Genomic DNA, 26,708 nt, shown 5'->3' on the forward strand with positions numbered 1-26,708 from the left:
GGACAGCTTATGGCTGCCACAAAACTTTTGCCTGTACCTCTCGGGGTTGAGACCAAACTTTTTTAACAAGGCCTCTTTCATGGGGGCATACCTTACCTGATCCGCCTTGGCCAAATATAGCAGGGTGTCCCTAACATTGGGAGGTATATACCGGTATAAACCACCTCCCCACTTACTCTCGGGTTCCCCATGGGCCGTCAAGGCTACCTCGTATGCCTCCAACCATTTCATGATGTCGTCCCCCACTGTGTAATTGGCAATTACCTCTTTAGGTAGGTAGAACTTTGACTCTTGTGGTTCCTTAGGTTTGCTGCCACCATTGTCCTTATTGGACGCGTTCAATTGGAGGGCGCGTAACTCCAGCTCTTTTTAGCTGAAGCTCGTGCGCAAGCTTCTTCTCCTCCATTGCCCATTTCCTATTTTCTCTTTCCTGTTCTACTCTGGCCAATTCCCTTTTTTTCTCATGTTCTAACTTGGCCAGCTCCCACATTAACTGCCTCTCTTCCCTCCTGTCCTCGTACTCCTCTGGGGACGCAATCCTCCTCGACCCTGTCCTACTACTGGCCCCAGAACGTCTCCCTGGGGGCACATTTTCAGACACATCTACATTCAATATGTCGGTCACTTCTTGGGCGCTCTCCTCCTGAGGTGCCTCTGGTGCCTCCTGTCCCTCATCCCCTCTCCCGTCTGGGTGGGCTTTTACCCATGCCCTAATGGCGATGCGGAGTTCCGGTCCTTTGGCCTTCCGTACCCCAGGCACCCCCATCCCCTGCCCGAACTCCCTTAGTTGCTTCACTGAGTACCCCTCGAGGTCAGCTAACCGGAATTCCATTCTGGCAGGTGGGGACCTAGACACTAAGGAGAACATTTCCTAGGGTATAGGTAACAGTTCTCAGCTAACCAGGCTTCCTGTACTCTCAACCTGGACAGTGGAAATAAAAATGCAGCAATGAATGGTTTTCAAGCTCTGGAACAAATAGGCGTTTAATTGTGGCGCCCTCCGCCTCACGGAAGGGTGCTGTATGGTCACAGGTCCTAAGGATCTCACTGCTCGCCAACAATGTAGGACCTGGGGTCTCCAGGCCCTATGGGCGGTAACGTGACACGAGCGGTCGGGCCACCAAAGGTCTGTGTGTAAAGCAACCATACAACACGCACCTCACATGCGACGAGGAACACACACAATAAGTGACGCCACACTGTAGGAGTTGTGTAAATACTCAAGTTTATCCAAGTAGATCACGTTAAATGCAGTTCATGAGGTAGCAGTACATTTCATATGCGGATAATACAATAGCTAGCGATGTACATAGCAGTCAGGAGCTATAAAGGCTATTTCTACCACATATGCAATTTCAGGAAATGACAGTACTGCCTGGGGCACAACAACCACTCACGTAGCTGCACACGCGCGTTGGGCGAGCTAACCGGTGACGACCTCAGAACGGGGCACCTAGCAGGGAGAGCTACTCGTGATCTCTGGCACATAGCACCGTAATAGGGAATATAAAAATAGAGCGCTGCTCGTAATCAATAGCGTGTAACACATCAATATGGCACAGGAATAACAGCGCGCTACTCGGACTTGATAGCACGTAACACTTCAACCTGGCACATGAATAATAGAGCGCTACAGGTACTCAAGAGCGTCTAACACTTCAATATGGCATCTGAATAACAGAGTGCTACTCGGAATCAATAGCAAGTAACATTTCAGTATGGCATAGGAATAACAGCGTGCTACTCGGAATCAATAGCACGTAACTCTTCAGTATGGCATAGGAATACCAGCGCGCTACTCGGAATCAATAGCACGTAACTCTTCAGTATGGCATAGGAATACCAGCGCGCTACTCGGAATCAATAGCACGTAACATTTCACTGCGGGGCACAGATATCATAGCGCCACTCGCAAGCAATGACAGTTAGTATTCCAATGCGGAGCAGGGGTAACAGAGCGCTATTCGTGAAGAGGGATATTCAAGCGCCGCTCGTACTCGGGTGCAGTCAGTGTCTCACATGGGGCTGTCCGCAGGGAGCGCTCGGGACTTGCGGAGCGAGTCTCTTGCTCCGGCGCAGTTCGTAGGCACCGCGCTTCAGGGCAGACACGGGGCGGTACCAGGAAGGGATCCCTCGGCGGGGGCTCTCCGTCGCGATGACAGGGGGAACTCCCACGGAGAGGGAACCCGGGCCAAGGGTGCGGTGTGGCTCCCAACCAGCAGGGGGCGCACTGGGGCGATCCCAGCCTTCGGGCTTACCTCGATCTCCGTGCTGGAAGGCGTCTGTTCCCGCGTTGATGGGGGCACTCGCTCTCGACCTCGTGCACTTCTCCTCACTGCTGCGACGGCAGCGACAGGGCCCTGGGCTTCTCCACGGGCCTCACGACACGGCAGGGTACTTCTCCCGGCCTCAGGGTCGCGGCGGTGAGTGCGCTGGCTTGCGCAACATGGGGGGTGCTAAAGTTAAGGATGGGGGTTCTGTGCTCAGCGGAGCCTGCTGCCGGGGGTCCCAGACCAGGGCAGGGAGCACACGGGTCACAGCGCTAATACCTGGTCGATCCCCGGTGGTTCTCCAATCAGCTTCACATCAGGGTTCGGGGGTCAGTCTGGACACGCAGTCTCAGTGCTTGGCTTGTAAGTTGAAAGTTTAATCTGGACACGCAGTCTCAGTGCTTGGCTTGTAAGTTTCTGTTCTTAGCTGTCAGATAAAGTCTTGTTGGCGCAGATGTATCTGGCGCCCTTAAGGGGTTCTGTTACAGGGGGGTAGGGATGGAGAAGGCGACTAGGTCCTTCCTAGTCAGGCTGGCAGAGAGTCTCTGGGTCCTCCTACTACTGGGCAAGATCAGTGGGTTTCACAGGGTCCCTCACTCACTTAAGAGGCAGCACCAAAATCCTGTCACTCTCAGAGGCACAAGTCCCTGGCTAGGCCCTACCGCCTACACTCCTGGTGGATTCTTCCAGCTCTGCTTCACCCCAATGGCCAACTCACCTCAAAAGGTTCCCTCTGTCACTTAAGTAGCCCTAGGTCAGGTGACCTCTAGCCAAGGCGGCAAAAGAAAAACCACACCTCCCTTCTAGAAGGTTCCAGCACATTCCAGGAGCTTCCCCACTCTACCTATGGGACAAAAAGGCGGGCTGGAGTCGCAACATTGTTGTGGGGGTCCAGCCAGCTCCTGGCAGCTAGGGTGCTACTATGAAAGACCACTCTGCAGTAGCAGGGGCCTGTGGCAGCCATCTTGGGAGAAGGGAGCACCTGCACCTTAACACTGATTGGCAATGAAAAGGCGCCCGGATACCTAGTCCAACATAAAAAATGAGGGTGGAAAAAATGAGGCACGATACAAAAATAGAAGGGGAGACCACCCTAGGGCTGACAGGTCCAACAGGAGGTCACTGGTAGGTTCAAGAGTGTGAGTTGAGAGCGGTGCCAGCTTGAGTTGATTGAAGATTGATGAGGTGGAAGTAGCAGGTTCTTTAAGATGAAATTGTCGCTAAAATACTGTAGTGATCAAGTCCACTCAGTTGTGATGATTTATGTAAGTTTATTGGAAGATGGTACAAGATCACAGGTAGATAAAAAGAGGACCAGATGAGGATCTGTTCAGGTCCAGAGGGAGACCCCACCAGGAGCAGCCAGCAGGCAGCTCAGCCCAGTCAACTGTCCCTTCTCTGACAGACTCCCCAACATTCTGACAGCATCATCAGATTAACATTCCACTTGTAGTAGAATAGCATTGGATTAACATTAGCAGGATATAACATTGTGGCACTGTAAAATGGTAGAGGCTTCACTGATGGTGCCCTGTAAATGCATATCTTGGGAATGAGATATGATGTTCCTAGCATGATCCCTTAGAAAGGGTCTCACTGCAGTCACCTAGTAGCCCTTTAAGTCTACTCACCCATCTCAGCACATTCCATCCTACAGGCTCCATGGAAACAGCATCTCTGAGTCCCGGGACACTGGCTGTCGCTGGTGCATTCGGCAGGAGCAGGGCGGGCAAACAGGCAGATGGACCGGTTGAAGGCCGGGCAGGATCCAAGTTTATCTGAAACAGAAGTCAGAATGATGTCGGGAGTGCATGGGCTTTTATGATAAATAACAAAGCATTATTTAAGAAAAAGCATACTTTTAAAAAGCAATGTAGGTTACCAGGTGTATTTATAATTAAAAGCAAAACAGAGTTTCTACATCAACAAGGTTAAATCTTCAAGTGTGCTATTTAGACCAGGTGGTGTGCTTTCCCACTCTGATAAGTCTGCTAAAGCTCTGTGTTGCAAATGTATCAATATTTCATGCAATTCAGTAAGACAACATGCTGCGCTGACTGAAAGGGAGAGAGCAGAAATGCGCCACATCATCTAAGACATGGCGCATTCATGCTGCCTCCTTGCGTTGTCACACTGTGAGCTGCTTAGCACCAATGCAGGCACCCTATGTGCCATGGTGCAGGGGTGCCTCTGTTACAGACAGGACTCATTTTGTGCAGGAAGGGACACCTTACTGCAAAAAAAATCTTTAAAGGCATTTTCCTGACGTAACGAGGAGAAATAAAGATATTTTTCTGCATTGCGCTTGGGTCTACCATCTTCATCCATTCTTAGGTTTACAACTCTTTGTTAGTCTGGGAATGTGCCAAAATCCATGGGTGGATGGATGTCTGAGCATGCCCACACTCCACCCATGGAACTCCTTGCGGCCGCAAGGTATAGCAAGCAGCCAAACGGGCTGCCTTGTGTTACTAAGCCATGCAGAGCCGCAAAAGGTGGTAAATCCCAATCAAGGGCTGGTGTGATACAAGAACATCACAAACCTTAGTAAATCTGCCCTTGTGCCTTTCAGCCATGGGCTTTAATCTGTATTTACCATTCAGTTCTTGTTATTCATGTATGCACAAAAACCTTTTCCCACATATACATATAAATAGTCTCTGTCACACTTATTATCCTCAAAAAGTATTTTCATTTATTTTCATAAAAACATTCATATGTATTTGCATATACAAGATCACATCCTTTGGTTCAAAGGGCTTCACATAGTCCATCATTGTCTAATACATCCACATTTGCTAAAATTCATGATCACACAATAACACAAGAATAATACAAAAAAATCAGAATGAAGTAATCTGACAATGAATGTATTTATTAAACTTCTGTATTAATTATCGTTTAATGCATTTTCATTTGTTCTATATAAGCAAACGTTGGTCCCCAGTGTATCGAGAGTGCACAAAACGAAAGTTTGTTTATTGTCTTAATTGTACACTACCCTGTCCCTTTTGGAAACCCAGTGTGACTCTCCTTTTTCTGCAGTAGAATAGCTAGAGTACAGAAAGCAGAGGGAACCTTCCCCCACTGCTCCGCCAAAGCACCACAGTGGTGTGTCGGTTAGACCACAGCTACAGAACGGGGGCGTTCTTCAAGTTCTGTAGTCCAGTGGGAATCCCAAATAAGTGGCAACAGGAATTTCTGTCTGAATCAGGATTATGAGGTATCTGAGGAACCCCACTCTTGTTATATTTTCCCCATACGTTTTTCCCTAGTGAAACCATGGCAGAATGTATCTGGGGAGAGTGTGTGGAATGAAGGTAGACCAATAAGGACATGGACACTCGTGAATGCCCTGATTTTTGTGGTAATTGCTGATTCCAATATTTGCAACTTGGAATACCATGAGAAGTTTGAACTAGCATTTTTGTTATTTGCTATAGAGGGGAAACATGATGGGATAGAAACATTTTTATACTTGTAACAAGGGCCTTGAATAGTTCATCTGGACTAACAAGCAGAGCACCATATAACACCACCTACAGCAGAGGTTTTTGGGCAAACACTCCTATGACCACCAGCAAAGCAGGGGATGCAGGAACCGCCTCATGTCTGCCAGTCCTGTCTGCTCATGAATAGCACAGAGAGGAGGGCATCTCCACGACCTGCCATCTAAGCCACCAACCCAAATGCTGTTTTTTTTTTCGTAGGACAAATTCCCCTAAAAGTCATCACCTTTTCTGTATCAATCTCGTTCCATAAGAAAACTCAAAACTCCCCACTTTGTTTCATGAATCTAAGGAATAGTATGGTTAAAAACTTACCACGCCAAGAAGAAACAGCAACATGTTCACCCAAAAATGCTTCTTTCTCTGCAATGACTCTTACTTTGATGGAGAAGCTTGCAGTGCCATGGGGGTGAACTCTATAAGTATCAGGACCTGAATCGGCCACAATGGTAAATTGGAGATCCACGGGACAAAGTCTAAAGCGGCTTTATGTTTTCTTCTGCCTGCTTTTCATTTGCTTTAAGAGATCAGCATAGAGTGCCTGTCTGTGGAGTCCTAGGTGTCTCATTGTGGAAAAGTTGGCTAAGTCAAGTACCTTGTAAGTGCTTCCTGCACTGCAGCCTGCAGCCATATTCACAGCACTTCTCATCTCGTGGGCATTGCTGGTCTGTGGCACACACATTCATTGGCTGGCTGGGGAAATTGGCACATGTCGGGTAGCTGGGAGGCGTAGGACACAATCCAGACTTTTTTGGAACTGGAAAAGTCAAGACATTTATTTGTCAAATTTGGTTGTCACATGCATGAGAACATTTTGTCCCTTAATAACTTAGCACCTGTTTCACAAATGTCTGGCAAATTTCGCAGACCTGTTAAAACCGAGTAAACATTTTGTGTGGTTCGGTGAATTGGGTGCAAAGAAAAAAGGGGTATTTCTAAAACGTGCCTAAATCCAATGTATTCTGCATACGCTTTTCTAGTTTGCATAGCGCAAAAAATGGCATGCGGTTTTTGCTAAAATATGGCAGCATTACATATTAAGGTGTGCAGATAATTCTTATGGGTACTGCAGGTAAGCAATGGAACTATTTTAGAATTGTTTAGTTATTTAAAGTTAGCAATATCTGTTTTTGCAGTATCGTACCAGAATGTCAGGGTATTTTACGGTACTACCACAGTACATAGTGATCACAAGTCATGAGATGATTGACTAATCATTGTGTTTACAAAAGTAAAAACACCTTTGTTGTTTTTAGGTACAATTTGATCATTTTCTGCTTATTCCTTCCAATGCAAGTAATTATTAGGTTTGGTACTTTTCCCCAACTATAACAGGTAGAGCAAAATATTTATACGTATAAACAAAAATATGATGTCGAGCTGTACTATCATGATATCCCAAAAACATTTTTTAAGGTTAACATTTTTGTTTATAAATTTCGATAAATTGTTATACAAGCGTATAGTGATGTGCTTTTTTTAAGTTGTGCAGTAATTTTAAGTAATTATCGCTCTACTCTTTACACATTTTTGTAAATAATTAAATGTGTAAAAATTTGAAAATACACTTTAGCACAATATATTTATAAAATATACTGTCCTAAAGTGTATTTTGAATTTTTGTATTTGGATTTTTTTAATACTTTTTTTTGTACTTCGTATTTAAAACAAATATTTATAAACGTATAATACTTTTTGCCTACCTATTACCACTTTACTAAAGTGGTGATAGGTATGGGAAAAATATCAATAATAATGCTTACAGTGCTTGAAAGGTGTAAAGCAGAACACAGGCAAATAGGAGCTGAAAACAAAATAGCTGCCTTTAACTTTTGTAAAGGCAGTCATTAGCCTAAGCTAATGGCTTGTTATCAATATATACCTTGGTAATATCACAGATATCACTAAGTTTTAAACAGTTAAAACTTAAAAAATACTTACCCTACTTACCTCCCATACCCTACAGAATCATCTATGCACCATATCTTGCCACATTTTGTAAAAGTCTGAATGACGGTTTGCACACTACACAAAAAACAAAAGACTATGTAAAATGCATTGGATTTCACACTCCCTCTGGCCCACCTTTTTCTTTGCACCCCGTTGTTATTGAGGGACTAAATCCCCCAAATCCCTATCTCTGGTCACCCTAATTATAACTACAGAGTGGCTACATCTGGGGATAGCCAGTTGGTAGTTATAGTTACGATCAACTTTTCCCATAGACAAAGCAGTTTTTCTTTTGCTAATAACTTTGGTACTCTTTGACGAACCTTCACGAAAGTTTAGAAAAAGTGCCCGCTTTGCCTAGTTTTGCATGGAAAGTTTTGGGTGATTTGTTAAGCGGGAGTTCAGAAAAAGGGGGAGTCCCAAAACCAGTTTTTCCTCATTCAATGTCTATGGGTATTTTGTAATTTTTAGACATGGCTACAAGCCGAACCGTTGAATGGATTTACCCTAAATTTGGCAGAAAGCTACCTTTTGGCCCATAAAGCACACTTCTTGTAATTTGGTGTAAATCTGTTACGTAGTTTGAAGTTATTAAATAAATAAATCTTTACATATCTAGAGACACGGATCCTCTGTGGATCCGCTGTACCCACAGATCAATTTATATTTTACTTTATGTAAACACAAATACAAAATCAATGAAAAAAACAAAGGTGACAAGGACGTTATAGTTAGATTCATGTTTTACACTCACAAAACCTTATAAATTAAGGTGTTATAGGTATACTACTGTTAAGAAACTAGAACCCATGACCTAAAGTTACTTAACAACACAAGTTACAGTTTCTTCAGATAAGTATAACTATAACTGCTGAATTTCTATGGTGCTGTGTGATTAAAATTCTAACCTAATTATAATATCCCTGAAAACTCTATCTATAGACATATATCAGAGATATCTAAATACAACTATATAGACAATACACATGCATAGAGCCATGTACCAGCAGGGGTGGTGGTAACAAAAACATCAATGAAGTGGATTTAAAAATCTTTCCCATTTACAGTCAGTTACAGCAGCATAAGAAAGTAAGAAAAATTGCTCCTGTTCTGGTAGATATATGACACAGATTGAGAGTGCTGGTTTCTGTCAACATTTCCTAAAATCAGAAAACACTGGAGATGGAGAAGCCACAAATAATAAATAGATCTCTCCCTCAAAGTTGCTCTTGGTCATCTTCTGATGACCTTCAAAATACCTGATTGCATACCCATGGCTTGGAAAGGGTAGAGCAAATCACGCGATGGGAACCCAGCAACACTTTTGTAGGATTTAGCATACTTGAACCGCAGGGGCCCGACATGGCAAGCACTTTGAGATCCAATTCCTATATATTGTATATGTCTGTTACCTGTTGTAATGTTTGTGCATTGCTGAGTGCAGACCGTCGTGCAGCACTTTTGTGATCCTGGACAGTCACTGTCTTGTTTGCATTTTCACATGAGGTGCTACTTAAAGGCTGATAGGTAGCATGATAAATTAAATGTGTTTTGACCCCCTTTGAAATATGGGAACCTTGTTTCAGTCACGGTTTCACAAGTAGCGTCAAGACTTTTTCTATAGTAACAACATAAGTAGCAGAATAATTAAGCTTATTTTTATCCTCCCATTAGAAGAACCTTTTATGGGGGTCATCTACATTAACTGTCTACTACTTTTACTTCTGAGAATGGTCTTGCCCATTGTACAATAGGAGACTAAAACTTTAATATACATTCCACTATTTTCCCATAGATTTGTCATCATTGGTAAATTCCTACACCACAGGAATATACTTCAGGAATGTTCATTGATTAAGAGTAGAACGCACCCTTCTATCTTAGATATGCTACATGAAAATAGGTACAACTAATGCGTTGTATGGATGTGTATATTTTGTTGTTAAAAGAACCCCTTGAAACCTCTTGAACAAATTTATACCAACTGATTTTCATTATATATATGTAATATTGTATACTATATCTGTATAAATCCATCAAAGGGCCTTGTCCATGAGGAATGCTTGGAAAGCCCCTGAAAACCCTATTGATCGCATCCAGTTGTGCTTTCTAAACACTACACTGTTGCTAATAGCACAACTATTCAGTCGGTGGTGTCCAAGGGCACATGTCACAAGTACTTTGCTGCATCATACCCGTCTTGCTGTCCATATCTCTTAAAGCATAGGTTTGCCTGCTCAGAAGACACACTGAATTCAAAGATTGTAACACTAGGTTAGCCGAGGAAAACCTTTACTTGACAACGGCTTTGATACACATCAACTCCCTTTCCAAGTGATGGAGTTTCGATTGATGTTATTTGTTGATAGTTGTATCCACGGCTTTCAGAGGTTGACTGCTTCAGCAGAAGGTCATAGCCACCAGGGACTGGTCTGTGCTGTCTTGCCATTGCTCGACTGACCAAAGGAGCCAAGCACGACTTAAACCACGTGACTATGAGAGTGTTCATGACAGCCTCATTAAAAAGTAACAGAGATTTAGCTAAATGGACCTGGATGAAGAATTTGAGTCATTAAATTGCTTTTGGTTCATGTATGAGCAATTGCAAATCTGGCACTTCTGATGCTCTTGAAACTGCTAGAGCAAAGAGGACTCTATCTTCTGTCAGAGAGCAGGGTTGTACGTCCAACTTTGACACTGGGGATGTATCTAATTCTAGCCCTCAGAGTAGTGAGGGGGGAACAAATTGTCAGCCTTCTTGTCATCATCAATGTTGTGAAGAACATTTGATATGCCCACAACCACAGCAGAATCTGAGCCGAATATGGCCATCAGCATCTGGCAATACTGCCATTGAGGAAGGACATTTGATTTGCTGTGGACCACATCAGAGTCTGAGCTAAATAGGGCCTCCCACCTCTTGCAAAACTGGAGTAAAGAAAGAGGGTGAGGATCGTATTGCTTGATCACTGGCTGTGCCTTAGGGTTTTCATAATGAGACACAGGCCTGTTGCAGGCTAATGTCAGTTTCAGGCCAAAACTAGGCAATGGGACAGGTACCAGTGGAATCCTTATTGGCTAAAAATTAATTGATGTGGACTTGGGCAGGGGGAGGATATCTGCACCAGCAGCAATATGGGCCGAGTATGGGTCCCGAGCGGTCAGACAATGTCAGGGGAGAGCCTGGCAGTGGGAGTCCAGCTGGAGGACCTTGTGGCTTTGAGGAAGCCAAAGGTGTGCCTGCTAAATCTGGCAGTGTCTGCAAATTTTTATCTGGCTCAATGACAGCCTGAGAAGTTCAGTTGCTATACCATGTTGCAGTCAGGATACTCTGGAACTGAAGGACCCTTCAATTTTTGCCAGACTTTGAGTGGCGGTGTTAGAATAGAAACTGTTTATGCTTATGCAGTGCTCCATGTAAGTTAGCATTTGCTGCACCATTCTCTTGTCAGGCGCCATTTTAGGCAGTTCGAAACTGATCCTGTCCAGTTCCGATAAATGCCCCCCTCTGAGTTTTGTTTCTTTATTTAGGTTTTGTTTCAGTAATGAGTGCACTGTTCATATTAACGCATACCTTTCCCACTAGATAGAGGCCCTCTCCCACTAGTCCATGCCAGGCATAGTATGGAACGACCTTGGATTATGTTAGTTTGTGTCAGATACGAGAAGTTGAAACATTTTTTTTGTATTTCACTATTTAGCTGCATCTTTCTGGAAATTTCCACTGTGGGAGTGTTTCTGCTTGACTACGAAACGTACACTTTATGCTTGTCGATTTCAGTTCCCTCTGTAGGACTCCTAGCGACTGGGCAGATTGGGCTCCGCTTTGAGTGTAGATGAATAAACGGTTATTAGTTTGACCTGGGTGGTACTAAACGGGTCACTTCCTTCAGTTGGCACCCGAGCAGGGACTCTTTTGGGTGATTGAAGGACAATAGCCAATCAGGCAATGCAGTGGGCTCGTAATGCAGTTTATGGGTAGAGGATATTTGGCTAGCTATACGCGATTTTGAGCCCTTTACACAACAGCTTGCTCTTCAACATATGTCTGCCACATTGATTGATCTGTGGCATAACCACATTGGGTCAGAAGCTCCCCAGATATACTTTAAAATACTATTTGATATTAGAGATCACGTTTATGTTACTGACTCGGAACCGGGACAAGTTTTCGGTGATGTTACTACTATAGTATCTTATAGAGGTTGGTTGTATGATTGGAGTCCTACTCAAATAACTCAGTTTCCTATGCGTGAAGTCCACCCAATATATCATCCAGAAATTCCTGAGTTGACGGTTCGGAACTGAACGGTCACCAGACCAGCCGTAGCTGCCCGCTTTCAGGAACAATGGGTTTATACTCCATGGAAAGAAGTGAGGATTTAGCTCTTAAGACTACTTTGCCCGTACCTAGGAAAAATCCCACTGCCTATTATAAGGAATTACCGTAGTGATGGTTAATGGTAGTTTAACCGAAGAATTGATAATATCGCAGGGAACACGGCAGGGTTGTCCTTGCTCGCCGTTGCTCTTCGCAATTTACATAGATCCCTTTATTCAGCGATTGGAAGAGGACGAAGATATTAAACCTATAATGTCACAGGGGTATCCCACCAAATCACTGGCCTATGCTGATGACATCGCTATCGTGACATCCGATCCAAGCATGACTATGATTTCTATCGAGAGAGAGGCCAAGCAATTCGGAGATGTGTCTGGCTATGCACTTAATCAGGGGAAAACTCAGATTGTTTTAAATAAGAAAAGTGGGTTTAGGGATGCTCGAGTTGTGGAACAGGCTACTTATTTAGGAGTCTGTATTACAGCCGATCTTGATAATTTGGTTAATATAAATCTGAGACCAATAATTGTTGCAATGCAGAAAGATCTCCAACGTCTTGACAATTTACACCTCTCTATCATTGGAAGAGTGAATGCAATTAAAATGGTCTTTTTTCCCCAAATTCTGTATATGTTTAGAGCTATTTGCCTAGAATTTTCCTCATCCTGGCTCAAGTCTAAAGAATGGATGTTTTCTATTTTTCTCTGGGCATACTCACAACCTCGCCGGGCCTATAAGTTTCTTACTCTTCAGAAGGATCGAAGTGGACTAGCTCTTCCAAACTTGAAGGCATATTATTGGGCAACCGTGCTATTGTACAGTGTTGAGCTACTCCGGAATAACTGGGAAGGGATGCTGGGAGAGACCTATACACCTTCTATTTTTCAATTATTGTTAGGTAGAGAGAGCAGAGGATACTGGTGGAGACATTTGCACGACAGCTATCACAAAAAAGTTACATTTAAAACACTATTTAGTGGATTCAAGGTTTGGAAGACCATCAGGAAAATGCTTGGTATAGGGAGACTGTCTTGTTATACCCCCTTAAAGAATAACCCAGAACTGCCAGAAATTTTTAATGATAGTTATATACATAAGTGGCACGCGGCAGGAATTGTTCAGATAGGTTGCCTCTTTTCCTCTGTCGGGATTTCTTCATGTGAAGAATTAAAAAACAAATTTGGATTAGATTGGCGGGACTTCTTCAAGTACCTTCAAATTAGAAAATTTTTGTCACGGAAGATAGGCAGGAGAGGGGGATTGAAAAAGTGAATCTAGTAGAAATACTTTTATCTGGCACAAAAAACACATTTGGGGGTATTTATTCACGCATTAATGTTATGTTTCCAGATGACATGGAGAAAATTTCGCAAAAATGGCTAGAGAAAGCAGAAATTTCAAATGAGGAGTTTAATTATGCTTATGAAGTGTTGCAAACAATCTTAATGTCAACCAAACTCCAAGCACAATTTTTCAAAACTTGTTTTTTTCTGTATTATACACCGGACAAAATAGCCAAATGGTGAAGTGGTAAGAGTACATGTTGTCCTAGATGTATGCTTTACAATGCTGATTGTATACACATTTTCTCCACCTGTGAAGGTTTAACATCTGTCAAACAAGAGATAGGGAAATTCCTATCTACAGTGGTGCATAACACGATAGTTTTATCCAGCGATGTTATTCTATTAGGGGCAACAGACCCTGGACACGCTAGAATAGGGCATGAACTTATTTTCATAGCGATGGATGTTTTCAGGTTGTGTATTGCGTCATCGTGGCTGGATGCTACTGCCCGACTTTCCAACAATGGTTAGCCAGATTTCTCGCCTTCTCAAATATTGAAATCGCCATCTATAAACGAAAGGGCAGTAGGCGACGGAAAAGAGGTTTAAAAATGTGGACCCCTCTAACAGAATGGTGTTTATCCCAAGATAATACGGAATGAATTTTAGGCTTAATGTGCAACCAGATCTGGGTGTACGAATGTATCAATTTTTTGTTTTCAAATTTTTTTTTGTTAATGTAGTTTTGTGTAAATAACGGTATGTATACTTGTTTGACCTGGAGGGAGGGGGATGGGGTGGAGGGCGTAAAATCTGTTGTTAAAAAACTGAATAAAGATATTTAAAAAAAAAAAAAAAAAAAGGAATTACCAGAGGCTGCTTCTTCTACTGTAATGACTCTTGCTGATATTGAAATGTTTTTGGGCCTTCTTGTTCCGGTTGATATTTGGAGACAGGTGCATACTCAAGATCATGTTGCAGGATTAGGTGGTACGTGGGATGTGATCAAAGGATAGGATCAGGAAAGGAAGCCAGGAGATAAACCCTGAGCTGAGATACTTGCTTTGCCTGGTTGTATCATTACATATATGCACACACTTATTCCACCTAAGCAGGTAAGTTGGGACAGATTGACGGGGTGACGGCTCGTCGACAAAAGAAGGATGAGAGTGTGTCTGAGTTCTTTACTCGGTTTAAAGACACGTTGCTGGATTATAGTTTACAGGATATGTCTACGGAGGGAGGAGTTTGTTTGTTTGTTACTAATCTTCTTCCTGAAAATAATGACTCATTTTCAGGCGTCTGAAAGTACATGGTCTTGTCTTTTCCCTTTATTATTTTGAATATGGCCCAATATTATGAACATCGGGATCTGGAGGCAAAGAATAAAACTGACAAGAATCATAAGGATCTTAAGAAGAAGGTGTTGTTGCAGCAAGCATTTAGGGGAAATAATAGGGGATGAGGAGGTCCTCCTCGACAACTGCCACATACTAGGCAGCCTTCAACAACATCTTTGGGGCAGAATCAGTGTGTGTATTGAAAGGAGGAAGGACATTGGCATAGCCAGTGCCCTGTACTTTTCCAGAAGGTTCATCCCCCAGAGGAAGAGGTTTTGGTGTTAGGGGCCATGGGACACATAGGAATCAGAATGTTGCTGCTCTGGTGGGCAGTTCTGATAATATTTATTTCGATGACCGTGAGAGATGGACAGTATTATCATGAAAATTATTATATAGATGATGTGACAGGTATGTCTTACAGCCAGGGAGAGGGTGAGGGACCAGTTCAGATACCAGTGGATAAGCGTGGTCCTTATGTCCTAGTGGATTTGTAAGGCTCCACTAATGAATTTTTGGTAGACACAGGTGCGACAAAGAGTTCTGCTTCTCGACATATGGTCCCCGGGGCGTCTATTTCTGGCCACAATAATGTCTCAGTAGGTTTTTCATATGTACCTGTTGTAAGCCCCATTTCACGACCCCTTGCATTGACTGTTGGTCCTTTCACTGCGGAATCTCCATTCTTGTTAACATCTAATTGTGGTAAAAATCTGATTGGTTTGGATCAGTTGAAGAAATTGCATGCTACTATTTATTGCTCCCCTGCAGGTGTTTATATTTATTATGGGTCTGGATGTGAGAACTAGGCAGTGTTTGTCTCAGGATGCGTCCCTTCCAGCTGAATTTGCTCAGGTACCACCCACGCTATGGGCTACAGTTGGTACATATGTGGGTCTGTTGCATGTACCACCAGTTTCTATAGAAGTTAAAGATAATGCTGTTCTAACCCGCATTCCTCAGTATAAGATACCACAAGCAGGAGAACGGGCTCTTCTTTAGATTATTCTGGATTTGATACGAACAGGAGGAGTTGAAGAAATGTGTGACAACATATGTAATAGTCCTATTCTCCTGGTCCTTAAGAGGACTCCTTCGGGATCCCTGTTTGCTGCTGATGATGTTTACTTCTTTGTGATTGATTTGCGAGCGGTTAATAAAATTGTAGTTCTGCAGTTTCCAGTTGTTCCTGATATCACAACCCTTTTAACGATGATTCCATCTACTGCTAAGTTCTTTTCTGTTATTGATCTGAAAAATGCATTTGTTTGTATTCCTATCCACCCAGACAGTAGGTATTTGTTTGGATGCATACTAACCGGCAAAAGCTTTAGATTCTGTCGTGCTCCTCAAGGCTATACGGAGAGTCCTAGTATATATAGTCTGGCATTAAAAAGTCAGTTGGATTCACTTTCGCTTTCTCCAGGTAATGTATTAGTGCAGTATGTTGATGACTTGTTAATTGCTTCTGATACTCATGGGAGAGGTGTAGCACAACGGCCAGGGACATAAGGTTTCTATTTCGATATTTCAATATTCAACAGGAGGTCACCTACCTCGGTCCCCTACTGTCGAAGGAGGGTAGGAGGTTGACCCCTGAGCATATAAGTATTATTGTTAAAATGCACATTCCACAACTCAGAAAGATGTACTGCTTTTATAGGTATTACTTTCTACTGTCTCCAGTGGATCCCAAACTACTCGTTACTAATCAAACCTTAGCTTGTATTAACAACGAAAGCAGTGCATGAGCCTTTTCCTTGGATGCCCAAATGCCAGCAGTCTTTTCAGCAATTAAAAACTGCGCTTTGTTCGGCTCCGGTGCTTGACACACCGAATTATCACAAACCGTTTGTGCTTTATGTTCATGAAATGGCTGGTTGCGCGCTTTCAGTCTTAACACAAATGTTTGGGGACAAACAGAGACCTTGCACTTACTTTTCCGCTGTGCTTGACCCTGTCGCAAGAGCCCTCCTGAGTTGTTTGAGAGCCATTGCAGCTGTGGCCACTTCAATTACACAGTCACCCGGACTCGTACTTGATACTTACTTCACAGTTTTGGTACCCCATGCTGAGGATACACTTTTGAACAAGACTAAGACGCAGCACATCTTACTGGCTATGAATTAACATTGTTTGCTAAGCATATTACAATCAAAAGATGTGCCACTCTGAACCCAGCCAAGTTGCTACCCCTCTCTTCTGAGAATGATGCAGTCGACAAACATGACTGTATTTAACGGACGGAAGTAGAAACGAAAGGACGGTCAGACCTGACTGATGTTCCCTTATCTGACCCTCTAGGGGATCTATATGTCAATGGCTCTTGTTTGAAATTTCCACATAGCACCACTACTGCAGCTTGCAGACGGTGATAGAAACATCACGGGTCCCCTATCATTCAGCTCAAGCTGCTGTGCTTGCTGCCTTTAGCCGAGCTTGTAAATTAAGTGAGGGACTGATTGTCAATATTTTTTCTGACAGCCAGTACGCATTCTGGGTCGCGCGTAATTTTGGGTGACTCTGGTCATCTGCTTTAACGCTCCCCAAGAAATTGGCAATAATCAAGTGCAGCACCCATAGAAAGGTTATTGATGATGTGGGTAGAGGAAATGCTTTTGCAGATCAGGTAGCTAAGGAAATGGCCCGAAGTAAAATGAAACGTATGTTTGTCGCAGGTCCAGCTAGATGGGTTCCCAAGGTTGTTTTGTTGTTGAAATACCCTTGAGAGTGTGAAGGAGATACCTAGTGAAGCCACAATAGAAGAATTACTGAAACGGCAGGAGAGTACAGAACAGTTAAATGAGGAAAGGTATTGGATTGATGAATCTGGAGAACAGAAATGGATGTTGCCGGATGCATACGTTCTTCCCGTGGTTACAATGGTACATGGTCCAGATCATATTAGTGCAAAATGCATTTGTAAATTGTTAGCCCCTGTATGGCATAATGATAACATCTCCAAGACAGCTGAGCATTTGGTGAAATACTGCATGGTATGTATGATGCATAATATAAGGAAGGGTACCCCTACACCACCTGGTAATTGTGCACCACCTACTTTTCCTTTTGAAGTCTTCCAAAGGGAGTATATTGAATTAGAGAGATATATTAATCTTATATACGTTTTGGTGGTTGTATGTGCGTTCAGTAAATGGGTTGAGGCCTAGCCCACTAAAGATAATACGGCTATTACGACTGTGATGGTACTCCTTAAAGAGTACTTTCCTCATTTCGGCTTCCCCCGAATTATCTGGAGTGACAACGGAAGTCATTTTAATGGGAAAGTGATCAAATTGATTTGTTAAGGTGTGCATGTTAAACAGAAATTTCATGCTGCTAATCATCCACAGTCAGCAGGTTTAGTTGAGAAGTACAATGGTACTTTCAAACTGAAATTTGAAAAATTTCAGAAGACCACAGGGTTGAAATGGCCAGATGCTCTACCATTATCTCTTCTGTCAACAAGAACACAGCTCATTCTAGACCAGGATAGTCACCTTATGAGGTCATGATCGGACGCCCGGCGAATGTCTGGGACATCCCACGTCCTCGTAAATACTCAGATATTGAATATCCTGTGATGCTTGATCATCTTGGCCAGTTAACAGGAAGTTTAAATTCTATTCACCAGCAGGTGCGGGAGTCCCTACCTTCGGTACCAGAGGGGCCCGGCCAGGACATTCAGCCTGGAGATTTTATTATAGTAAGGAACTTTCAGCGGAAGAAAAGTTTAAAGCTGCACTGGAAAGGTCCTAAACAGGTTCTGTTGGTGACACGGACAGCTGAAAAGGTTACTGGTCGAAAGAACTGGGTGCCTGCCACCCACTGCCAAAAGATTGCTTTGCTGTTATTATACGACCAGTGGGTCAAAGAGGGCATTGGCGACACCGAGTGTGAGCGGTGCCCCGGTTTATTCCTGTTACTGATGACCAGTTGACCTGGACACAGGCAGAAAAGGAGAACGATGATGTTTTGAATGAGGATGTCCCCCCAGAAATACGAGCTATTCAGGAGTCTTTGTTTATTGATCACACGGTGCCCGAGGCTTGAGTCCAAAAAGAAGAAAGATTAGGGATGAACTGTGCAAGATAGGTAGTACTGAGTCACACTACCAACGGAATTAACTGAATTTAGTGGAAATTTTGTGTTCAATTTGACTTTATTGTTTGAACATTAGCTAGGGAGAGCAGAAGTATACCTTGAAGGTATACCATCTTTATCGACGTGGGATAGATTAAAAGAGCTTAGGACAGGACAAGTTCCACAACTGTTTCTCAAGAGCACCAACTTATTGATGGACAATAGGAGCCTGTACCAGTGAGGCTCTGACGGACACTGGGAATTTGTATATATTTTTTAATTGTCTTTTTTATGTTTTGATTCATTACATTATGCATCCCTTTGGTAGGAAGTTTGCTGAAGAGGAACAGCTGATGGTTCTTGTTGCACAGCATAATGTGGGGTGGACACGGAAATGCAGAATAATACGTGTTGTTCTTTTGGCCTTGCTGATAATAATACTGTGTGGGGTGACATGGATTTGGAAAAATGATCATAGTGTGCCTTTGCCCAACAAGGGTAAGGTTACCTCCCCGAAAATAAATAAAAGAACAGCCCTGAGTAATATATTTTTAGAAACACATAAGAGGTTCTTCGGGGAGGGGACAGCTTATTACCCCACCCAATCTTTCACTAGTTTGTGGACTGCATATCCATTGTCACTTGTAAATTATACTTATACTCGGCCACCTCAGTTCACAGCAGTGAAAGGAGTGTTTGGTTTTGATTATCCGGGGCCATGTCTATATCATAGAAAGACACTGGGAATGGGTTATTCAGGTTGTGATAACAATACATATTGTGACAATTTTTATATGGAAAAACAGAATGTCACATTGGTGGTTTGGCATTACAAGGAATTGATAGTTACCTGAGAGTCCGGTTATTATCCTGCTTGTTGCCCCATCGTGAAAAGGATTGATACTTCACTATATATAAATTTATCAGGAATAATGTTGTATAAAAAAACGAACCCCTTGGTAAATGACGAGGATCCAAGTACTTTTGGAATGAACTCCAGGTCTGCAGCAGTGGATTATGGGGAACGATTTATGCACACCCGGGGTTTTTCTTTTTGTCTAATAGGACGTATTCTAATGTTCATACTGGTATAGATGATGTAGCTCTTGGAATGGTATTGCCCTAATGTGTACTTGGTAAATATGCCAAGCCTAACATTCGATGGGTTAAAAGGACTCTGACAAAAGAATTCTGTGAGGGAGTGACTGATATAGAGGTCAATAATTATAGTAATGGGATCACTTTTGGATATATCCTTTCTTCTATTTTCACCTTGGGTGGTACCTCCTTGGCCAGGGGTGAGCAAGCTAGAAAATAATTTGGATGCAAGCTGCAAATTGTATCAAATACCACAGTAGCAGCTTTGTGTGACATCACCACTCAGTTGGAGAGTATGCGAATATATTCTGAACAGACCAAATATGCAGTTGATTTTATTCTAGCTAAGAGTGGTGGTGTATGCACGGTAGTGGGCAATCAGTGTGTGGTCGGGATTAGAAATATGAAAAAGAATATTACTAAACACATTTTAGATATCCTTGAATACGTCAAAGGAATGGAAAGTGGGAATTGGATTTGGTCTCTTTTTGGTAACTGGGGCTGGATTCTTGAAAAAGTGATTTATCCGATTATGATATTGGTACTTTGCTGTGCTCATATTTAGTGTCTTCCCTTCTGCTGCTCATACTGTGCCACTATTCTCACATCTAAACAGAAGATATCAATTCATGACACAAACGCCGCTATAATGATTCAAAAGGATATTGAGGATCTTATGAATATCTATGAGGAATTATTAGAGAATTCCTCCCTTGTTGTTTCACTTTCTGATGGTATGGAGTGCTCATATCTGTTTATTAATGTGATTTATTATTATTGTTTATAGTTTTGTTTCCTTTTGTTGCCGTTGGAAAATGTTTTAGCTCATGCTAAAAGGAGGGTCTATTAGAATAGAAACTGTTTATGCTTACGCAGTGCCCCATGTAAGTTAGCATTCGCTGTACCGTTTTCTTTTCAGGCGCCATTTTAGGCAGTTCGAAACTGATCCTGTCCAGTTCCGATAAATGCCCCCCTCTGAGTTTTGTTTCTTCATTTAGGTTTTGTTTCAGTAATGAGTGCACTGTTCATATTAGAGCATTCCTTTCCCACTAGATAGAGGCCCTCTCCCACTAGTCCATGCCAGGCATAGTATGGAACGACCTTGGATTATGTTAGTTTGTGTCAGATACGAGAAGTTGAAACATTTTTTTTGTATTTCACTATTTAGCTGCATCTTTCTGGAAATTTCCACTGTGGGAGTGTTTCTGCTTGACTACGAAACGTTCACTTTATGCTTGTCGATTTCAGTTCCCTCTGTAGGACTCCTAGCGACTGGGCAGATTGGGCTCCGCTTTGAGTGTAGATGAATAAACGGTTATTAGTTTGACCTGGGTGGTACTAAACGGGTCACTTCCTTCAGTTGGCACCCGAGCAGGGACTCTTTTGGGTGATTGAAGGACAATAGCCAATCAGGCAATGCAGTGGGCTCGTAATGCAGTTTATGGGGTAGAGGATATTTGGCTAGCTATACGCGATTTTGAGCCCTTTACACAACAGCTTGCTCTTCAACATATGTCTGCCACATTGATTGATCTGTGGCATAACCACATTGGGTCAGAAGCTCCCCAGATATACTTTAAAATACTATTTTATATTAGAGATCACGTTTATGTTACTGACTCGGAACCGGGACAAGTTTTCGGTGATGTTACTACTATAGTACCTTATAGAGGTTGGTTGTATGATAGGAGTCCTACTCAAATAACTCAGTTTCCTATGCGTGAAGTCCACCCAATATATCATCCAGAAATTCCTGAGTTGACGGTTCGGAACTGAACGGTCACCAGACCAGCCGTAGCTGCCCGCTTTCAGGAACAATGGGTTTATACTCCATGGAAAGAAGTGAGGTTTTAGCTCTTAAGACTACTTTGCCCGTACCTAGGAAAAATCCCACTGCCTATTATAAGGAATTACCGTAGTGATGGTTAATGGTAGTTTAACCGAAGAATTGATAATATCGCAGGGAACACGGCAGGGTTGTCCTTGCTCGCCGTTGCTCTTCGCAATTTATATAGATCCCTTTATTCAGCGATTTGAAGAGGACGAAGATATTAAACCTATAATGTCACAGGGGTATCCCACCAAATCACTGGCCTATGCTGATGACATCGCTATCGTGACATCCGATCCAAGCATGACTATGATTTCTATCGAGAGAGAGGCCAAGCAATTCGGAGATGTGTCTGGCTATGCACTTAATCAGGGGAAAACTTAGATTGTTTTAAATAAGAAAAGTGGGTTTAGGGATGCTCGAGTTGTGGAACAGGCTACTTATTTAGGAGTCTGTATTACAGCCGATCTTGATAATTTGGTTAATATAAATCTGAGACCAATAATTGTTGCAATGCAGAAAGATCTCCAACGTCTTGACAATTTACACCTCTCTATCATTGGAAGAGTGAATGCAATTAAAATGGTCTTTTTTCCCCAAATTCTGTATATGTTTAGAGCTATTTGCCTAGAATTTTCCTCATCCTGGCTCAAGTCTATAGAATGGATGTTTTCTATTTTTCTCTGGGCATACTCACAACCTCGCCGGGCCTATAAGTTTCTTACTCTTCAGAAGGATCGAAGTGGACTAGCTCTTCCAAACTTGAAGGCATATTATTGGGCAACCGTGCTATTGTACAGTGTTGAGCTACTCCGGAATAACTGGGAAGGGATGCTGGGAGAGACCTATACACCTTCTATTTTTCAATTATTGTTAGGTAGAGAGAGCAGAGGATACTGGTGGAGACATTTGCACGACAGCTATCACAAAAAAGTTACATTTAAAACACTATTTAGTGGATTCAAGGTTTGGAAGACCATCAGGAAAATGCTTGGTATAGGGAGACTGTCTTGTTATACCCCCTTAAAGAATAACCCAGAACTGCCAGAAATTTTTAATGATAGTTATATACATAAGTGGCACGCGGCAGGAATTGTTCAGATAGGTTGCCTCTTTTCCTCTGTCGGGATTTCTTCATGTGAAGAATTAAAAAACAAATTTGGATTAGATTGGCGGGACTTCTTCAAGTACCTTCAAATTAGAAATTTTTTGTCACGGAAGATAGGCAGGAGAGGGGGATTGAAAAAGTGAATCTAGTAGAAATACTTTTATCTGGCACAAAAAACACAATTGGGGGTATTTATTCACGCATTAATGTTATGTTTCCAGATGACATGGAGAAAATTTCGCAGAAATGGCTAGAGAAAGCAGAAATTTCAAATGAGGAGTTTAATTATGCTTATGAAGTGTTGCAAACAATCTTAATGTCAACCAAACTCCAAGCACAATTTTTCAAAACTTGTTTTTTTCTGTATTATACACCGGACAAAATAGCCAAATGGTGAAGTGGTAAGAGTACATGTTGTCCTAGATGTATGCTTTACAATGCTGATTGTATACACATTTTCTCCACCTGTGAAGGTTTAACATCTGTCAAACAAGAGATAGGGAAATTCCTATCTACAGTGGTGCATAACACGATAGTTTTATCCAGCGGTGTTATTCTATTAGGGGCAACAGACCCTGGACACGCTAGAATAGGACATGAACTTATTTTCATAGCGATGGATGTTTTCAGGTTGTGTATTGCGTCATCGTGGCTGGAAGCTACTGCCCGACTTTCCAACAATGGTTAGCCAGATTTCTCGCCTTCTCAAATATTGAAATCGCCATCTATAAACGAAAGGGCAGTAGGCGACGGAAAAGAGGTTTAAAAATGTGGACCCCTCTAACAGAATGGTGTCAATCCCAAGATAATACGGAATGAATTTTAGGCTTAATGTGCAACCAGATCTGGGTGTACGAATGTATCAATTTTTTGTTTTCAAATTTTTTTTTGTTAATGTAGTTTTGTGTAAATAACGGTATGTATACTTGTTTGACCTGGAGGGAGGGAGATGGGGTGGAGGGCGTAAAATCTGTTGTTAAAAAACTGAATAAAGATATTTAAAAAAAAAAAAAAAGGAATTACCAGAGGCTGCTTCTTCTACTGTAATGACTCTTGCTGATATTGAAATGTTTTTGGGCCTTCTTGTTCCGGTTGATATTTGGAGACAGGTGCATACTCAAGATCATGTTGCAGGATTATGTGGTACGTGGGATGTGATCAAAGGATAGGATCAGGAAAGGAAGCCAGGAGATAAACCCTGAGCTGAGATACTTGCTTTGCCTGGTTGTATCATTACATATATGCACACACTTATTCCACCTAAGCAGGTAAGTTGGGACAGATTGACGGGGTGACGGCTCGTCGACAAAAGAAGGATGAGAGTGTGTCTGAGTTCTTTACTCGGTTTAAAGACACGTTGTTGGATTATAGTTTACAGGATATGTCCACGGAGGGAGGAGTTTGTTTGTTTGTTACTAATCTTCTTCCTGAAAATAATGACTCATTTTCAGGCGTCTGAAAGTACATGGTCTCTGTCTTTTCCCTTTATTATTTTGAATATGGCCCAATATTATGAACATCGGGATCTGGAGGCAAAGAATAAAACTGACAAGAAACATAAGGATCTTAAGAAGAAGGTGTTGTTGCAGCAAGCATTTAGGGGAAATAATAGGGGATGAGGAGGTCCTCCTCGACAACTGCCACATACTAGGCAGCCTTCAACAACATCTTTGGGGCAGAATCAGTGTGTGTATTGAAAGGAGGAAGGACATTGGCATAGCCAGTGCCCTTTACTTTTCCAGAAGGTTCATCCCCCAGAGGAAGAGGTTTTGGTGTTAGGGGCCATGGGACACATAGGAATCAGAATGTTGCTGCTCTGGTGGGCAGTTCTGATAATATTTATTTCGATGACCGTGAGAGATGGACAGTATTATCATGAAAATTATTATATAGATGATGTGACAGGTATGTCTTACAGCCAGGGAGAGGGTGAGGGACCAGTTCAGATACCAGTGGATAAGCGTGGTCCTTATGTCCTAGTGGATTTGTAAGGCTCCACTAATGAATTTTTGGTAGACACAGGTGCGACAAAGAGTTCTGCTTCTCGACATATGGTCCCCGGGGCGTCTATTTCTGGCCACAATAATGTCTCAGTAGGTTTTTCATATGTACCTGTTGTAAGCCCCATTTCACGACCCCTTGCATTGACTGTTGGTCCTTTCACTGCGGAATCTCCATTCTTGTTAACATCTAATTGTGGTAAAAATCTGATTGGTTTGGATCAGTTGAAGAAATTGCATGCTACTATTTATTGCTCCCCTGCAGGTGTTTATATTTATTATGGGTCTGGATGTGAGAACTAGGCAGTGTTTGTCTCAGGATGCGTCCCTTCCAGCTGAATTTGCTCAGGTACCACCCACGCTATGGGCTACAGTTGGTACATATGTGGGTCTGTTGCATGTACCACCAGTTTCTATAGAAGTTAAAGATAATGCTGTTCTAACCCGCATTCCTCAGTATAAGATACCACAAGCAGGAGAACGGGCTCTTCTTTAGATTATTCTGGATTTGATACGAACAGGAGGAGTTGAAGAAATGTGTGACAACATTTGTAATAGTCCTATTCTCCTGGTCCTTAAGAGGACTCCTTCGGGATCCCTGTTTGCTGCTGATGATGTTTACCTCTTTGTGATTGATTTGCGAGCGGTTAATAAAATTGTAGTTCTGCAGTTTCCAGTTGTTCCTGATATCACAACCCTTTTAACGATGATTCCATCTACTGCTAAGTTCTTTTCTGTTATTGATCTGAAAAATGCATTTGTTTGTATTCCTATCCACCCAGACAGTAGGTATTTGTTTGGATGCATACTAACCGGCAAAAGCTTTAGATTCTGTCGTGCTCCTCAAGGCTATACGGAGAGTCCTAGTATATATAGTCTGGCATTAAAAAGTCAGTTGGATTCACTTTCGCTTTCTCCAGGTAATGTATTAGTGCAGTATGTTGATGACTTGTTAATTGCTTCTGATACTCATGGGAGAGGTGTAGCACAACGGCCAGGGACATAAGGTTTCTATTTCGATATTTCAATATTCAACAGGAGGTCACCTACCTCGGTCCCCTACTGTCGAAGGAGGGTAGGAGGTTGACCCCTGAGCATATAAGTATTATTGTTAAAATGCACATTCCACAACTCAGAAAGATGTACTGCTTTTATAGGTATTACTTTCTACTGTCTCCAGTGGATCCCAAACTACTCGTTACTAATCAAACCTTAGCTTGTATTAACAACGAAAGCAGTGCATGAGCCTTTTCCTTGGATGCCCGAATGCCAGCAGTCTTTTCAGCAATTAAAAACTGCGCTTTGTTCGGCTCCGGTGCTTGACACACCGAATTATCACAAACCGTTTGTGCTTTATGTTCATGAAATGGCTGGTTGCGCGCTTTCAGTCTTAACACAAATGTTTGGGGACAAACAGAGACCTTGCACTTACTTTTCCGCTGTGCTTGACCCTGTCGCAAGAGCCCTCCTGAGTTGTTTGAGAGCCATTGCAGCTGTGGCCACTTCAATTACACAGTCACCCGGACTCGTACTTGATACTTACTTCACAGTTTTGGTACCCCATGCTGAGGATACACTTTTGAACAAGACTAAGACGCAGCACATCTTACTGGCTATGAATTAACATTGTTTGCTAAGCATATTACAAGCAAAAGATGTGCCACTCTGAACCCAGCCAAGTTGCTACCCCTCCCTTCTGAGAATGATGCAGTCGACAAACATGACTGTATTTAACGGACGGAAGTAGAAACGAAAGGACGGTTAGACCTGACTGATGTTCCCTTATCTGACCCTCTAGGGGATCTATATGTCAATGGCTCTTGTTTGAAATTTCCACATAGCACCACTACTGCAGCTTGCAGACGGTGATAGAAACATCACGGGTCCCCTA

At 42.5% G+C, this 26,708-nt stretch overlaps 1 protein-coding gene across 3 annotated transcripts in view; it reads right to left on the bottom strand.

Moving 5' to 3' along the window:
- Positions 1-26,708, bottom strand: part of LOC146822214 (uncharacterized) — a 167,687-nt gene that overhangs the window by 116,261 nt on the left and 24,718 nt on the right. For 2 of the 3 annotated variants that reach the window (XM_085613365.1, XM_085613366.1), the window contains exons 2-3: positions 6,375-6,536; positions 3,902-4,048 (exon numbers count right to left, since the gene is read on the bottom strand). In XM_085613365.1, the coding sequence (XP_085469491.1) occupies positions 3,902-4,048; positions 6,375-6,536 (309 nt within the window). The remainder of the gene's footprint in view (positions 1-3,901; positions 4,049-6,374; positions 6,537-26,708) is intronic. The other variant, XM_085613367.1, reaches the window with a different exon arrangement.

This window comes from Triturus cristatus, chromosome 6 (assembly GCF_964204655.1).
Source record: "Triturus cristatus chromosome 6, aTriCri1.1, whole genome shotgun sequence".
Lineage (NCBI taxonomy): Eukaryota > Metazoa > Chordata > Amphibia > Caudata > Salamandridae > Triturus > Triturus cristatus.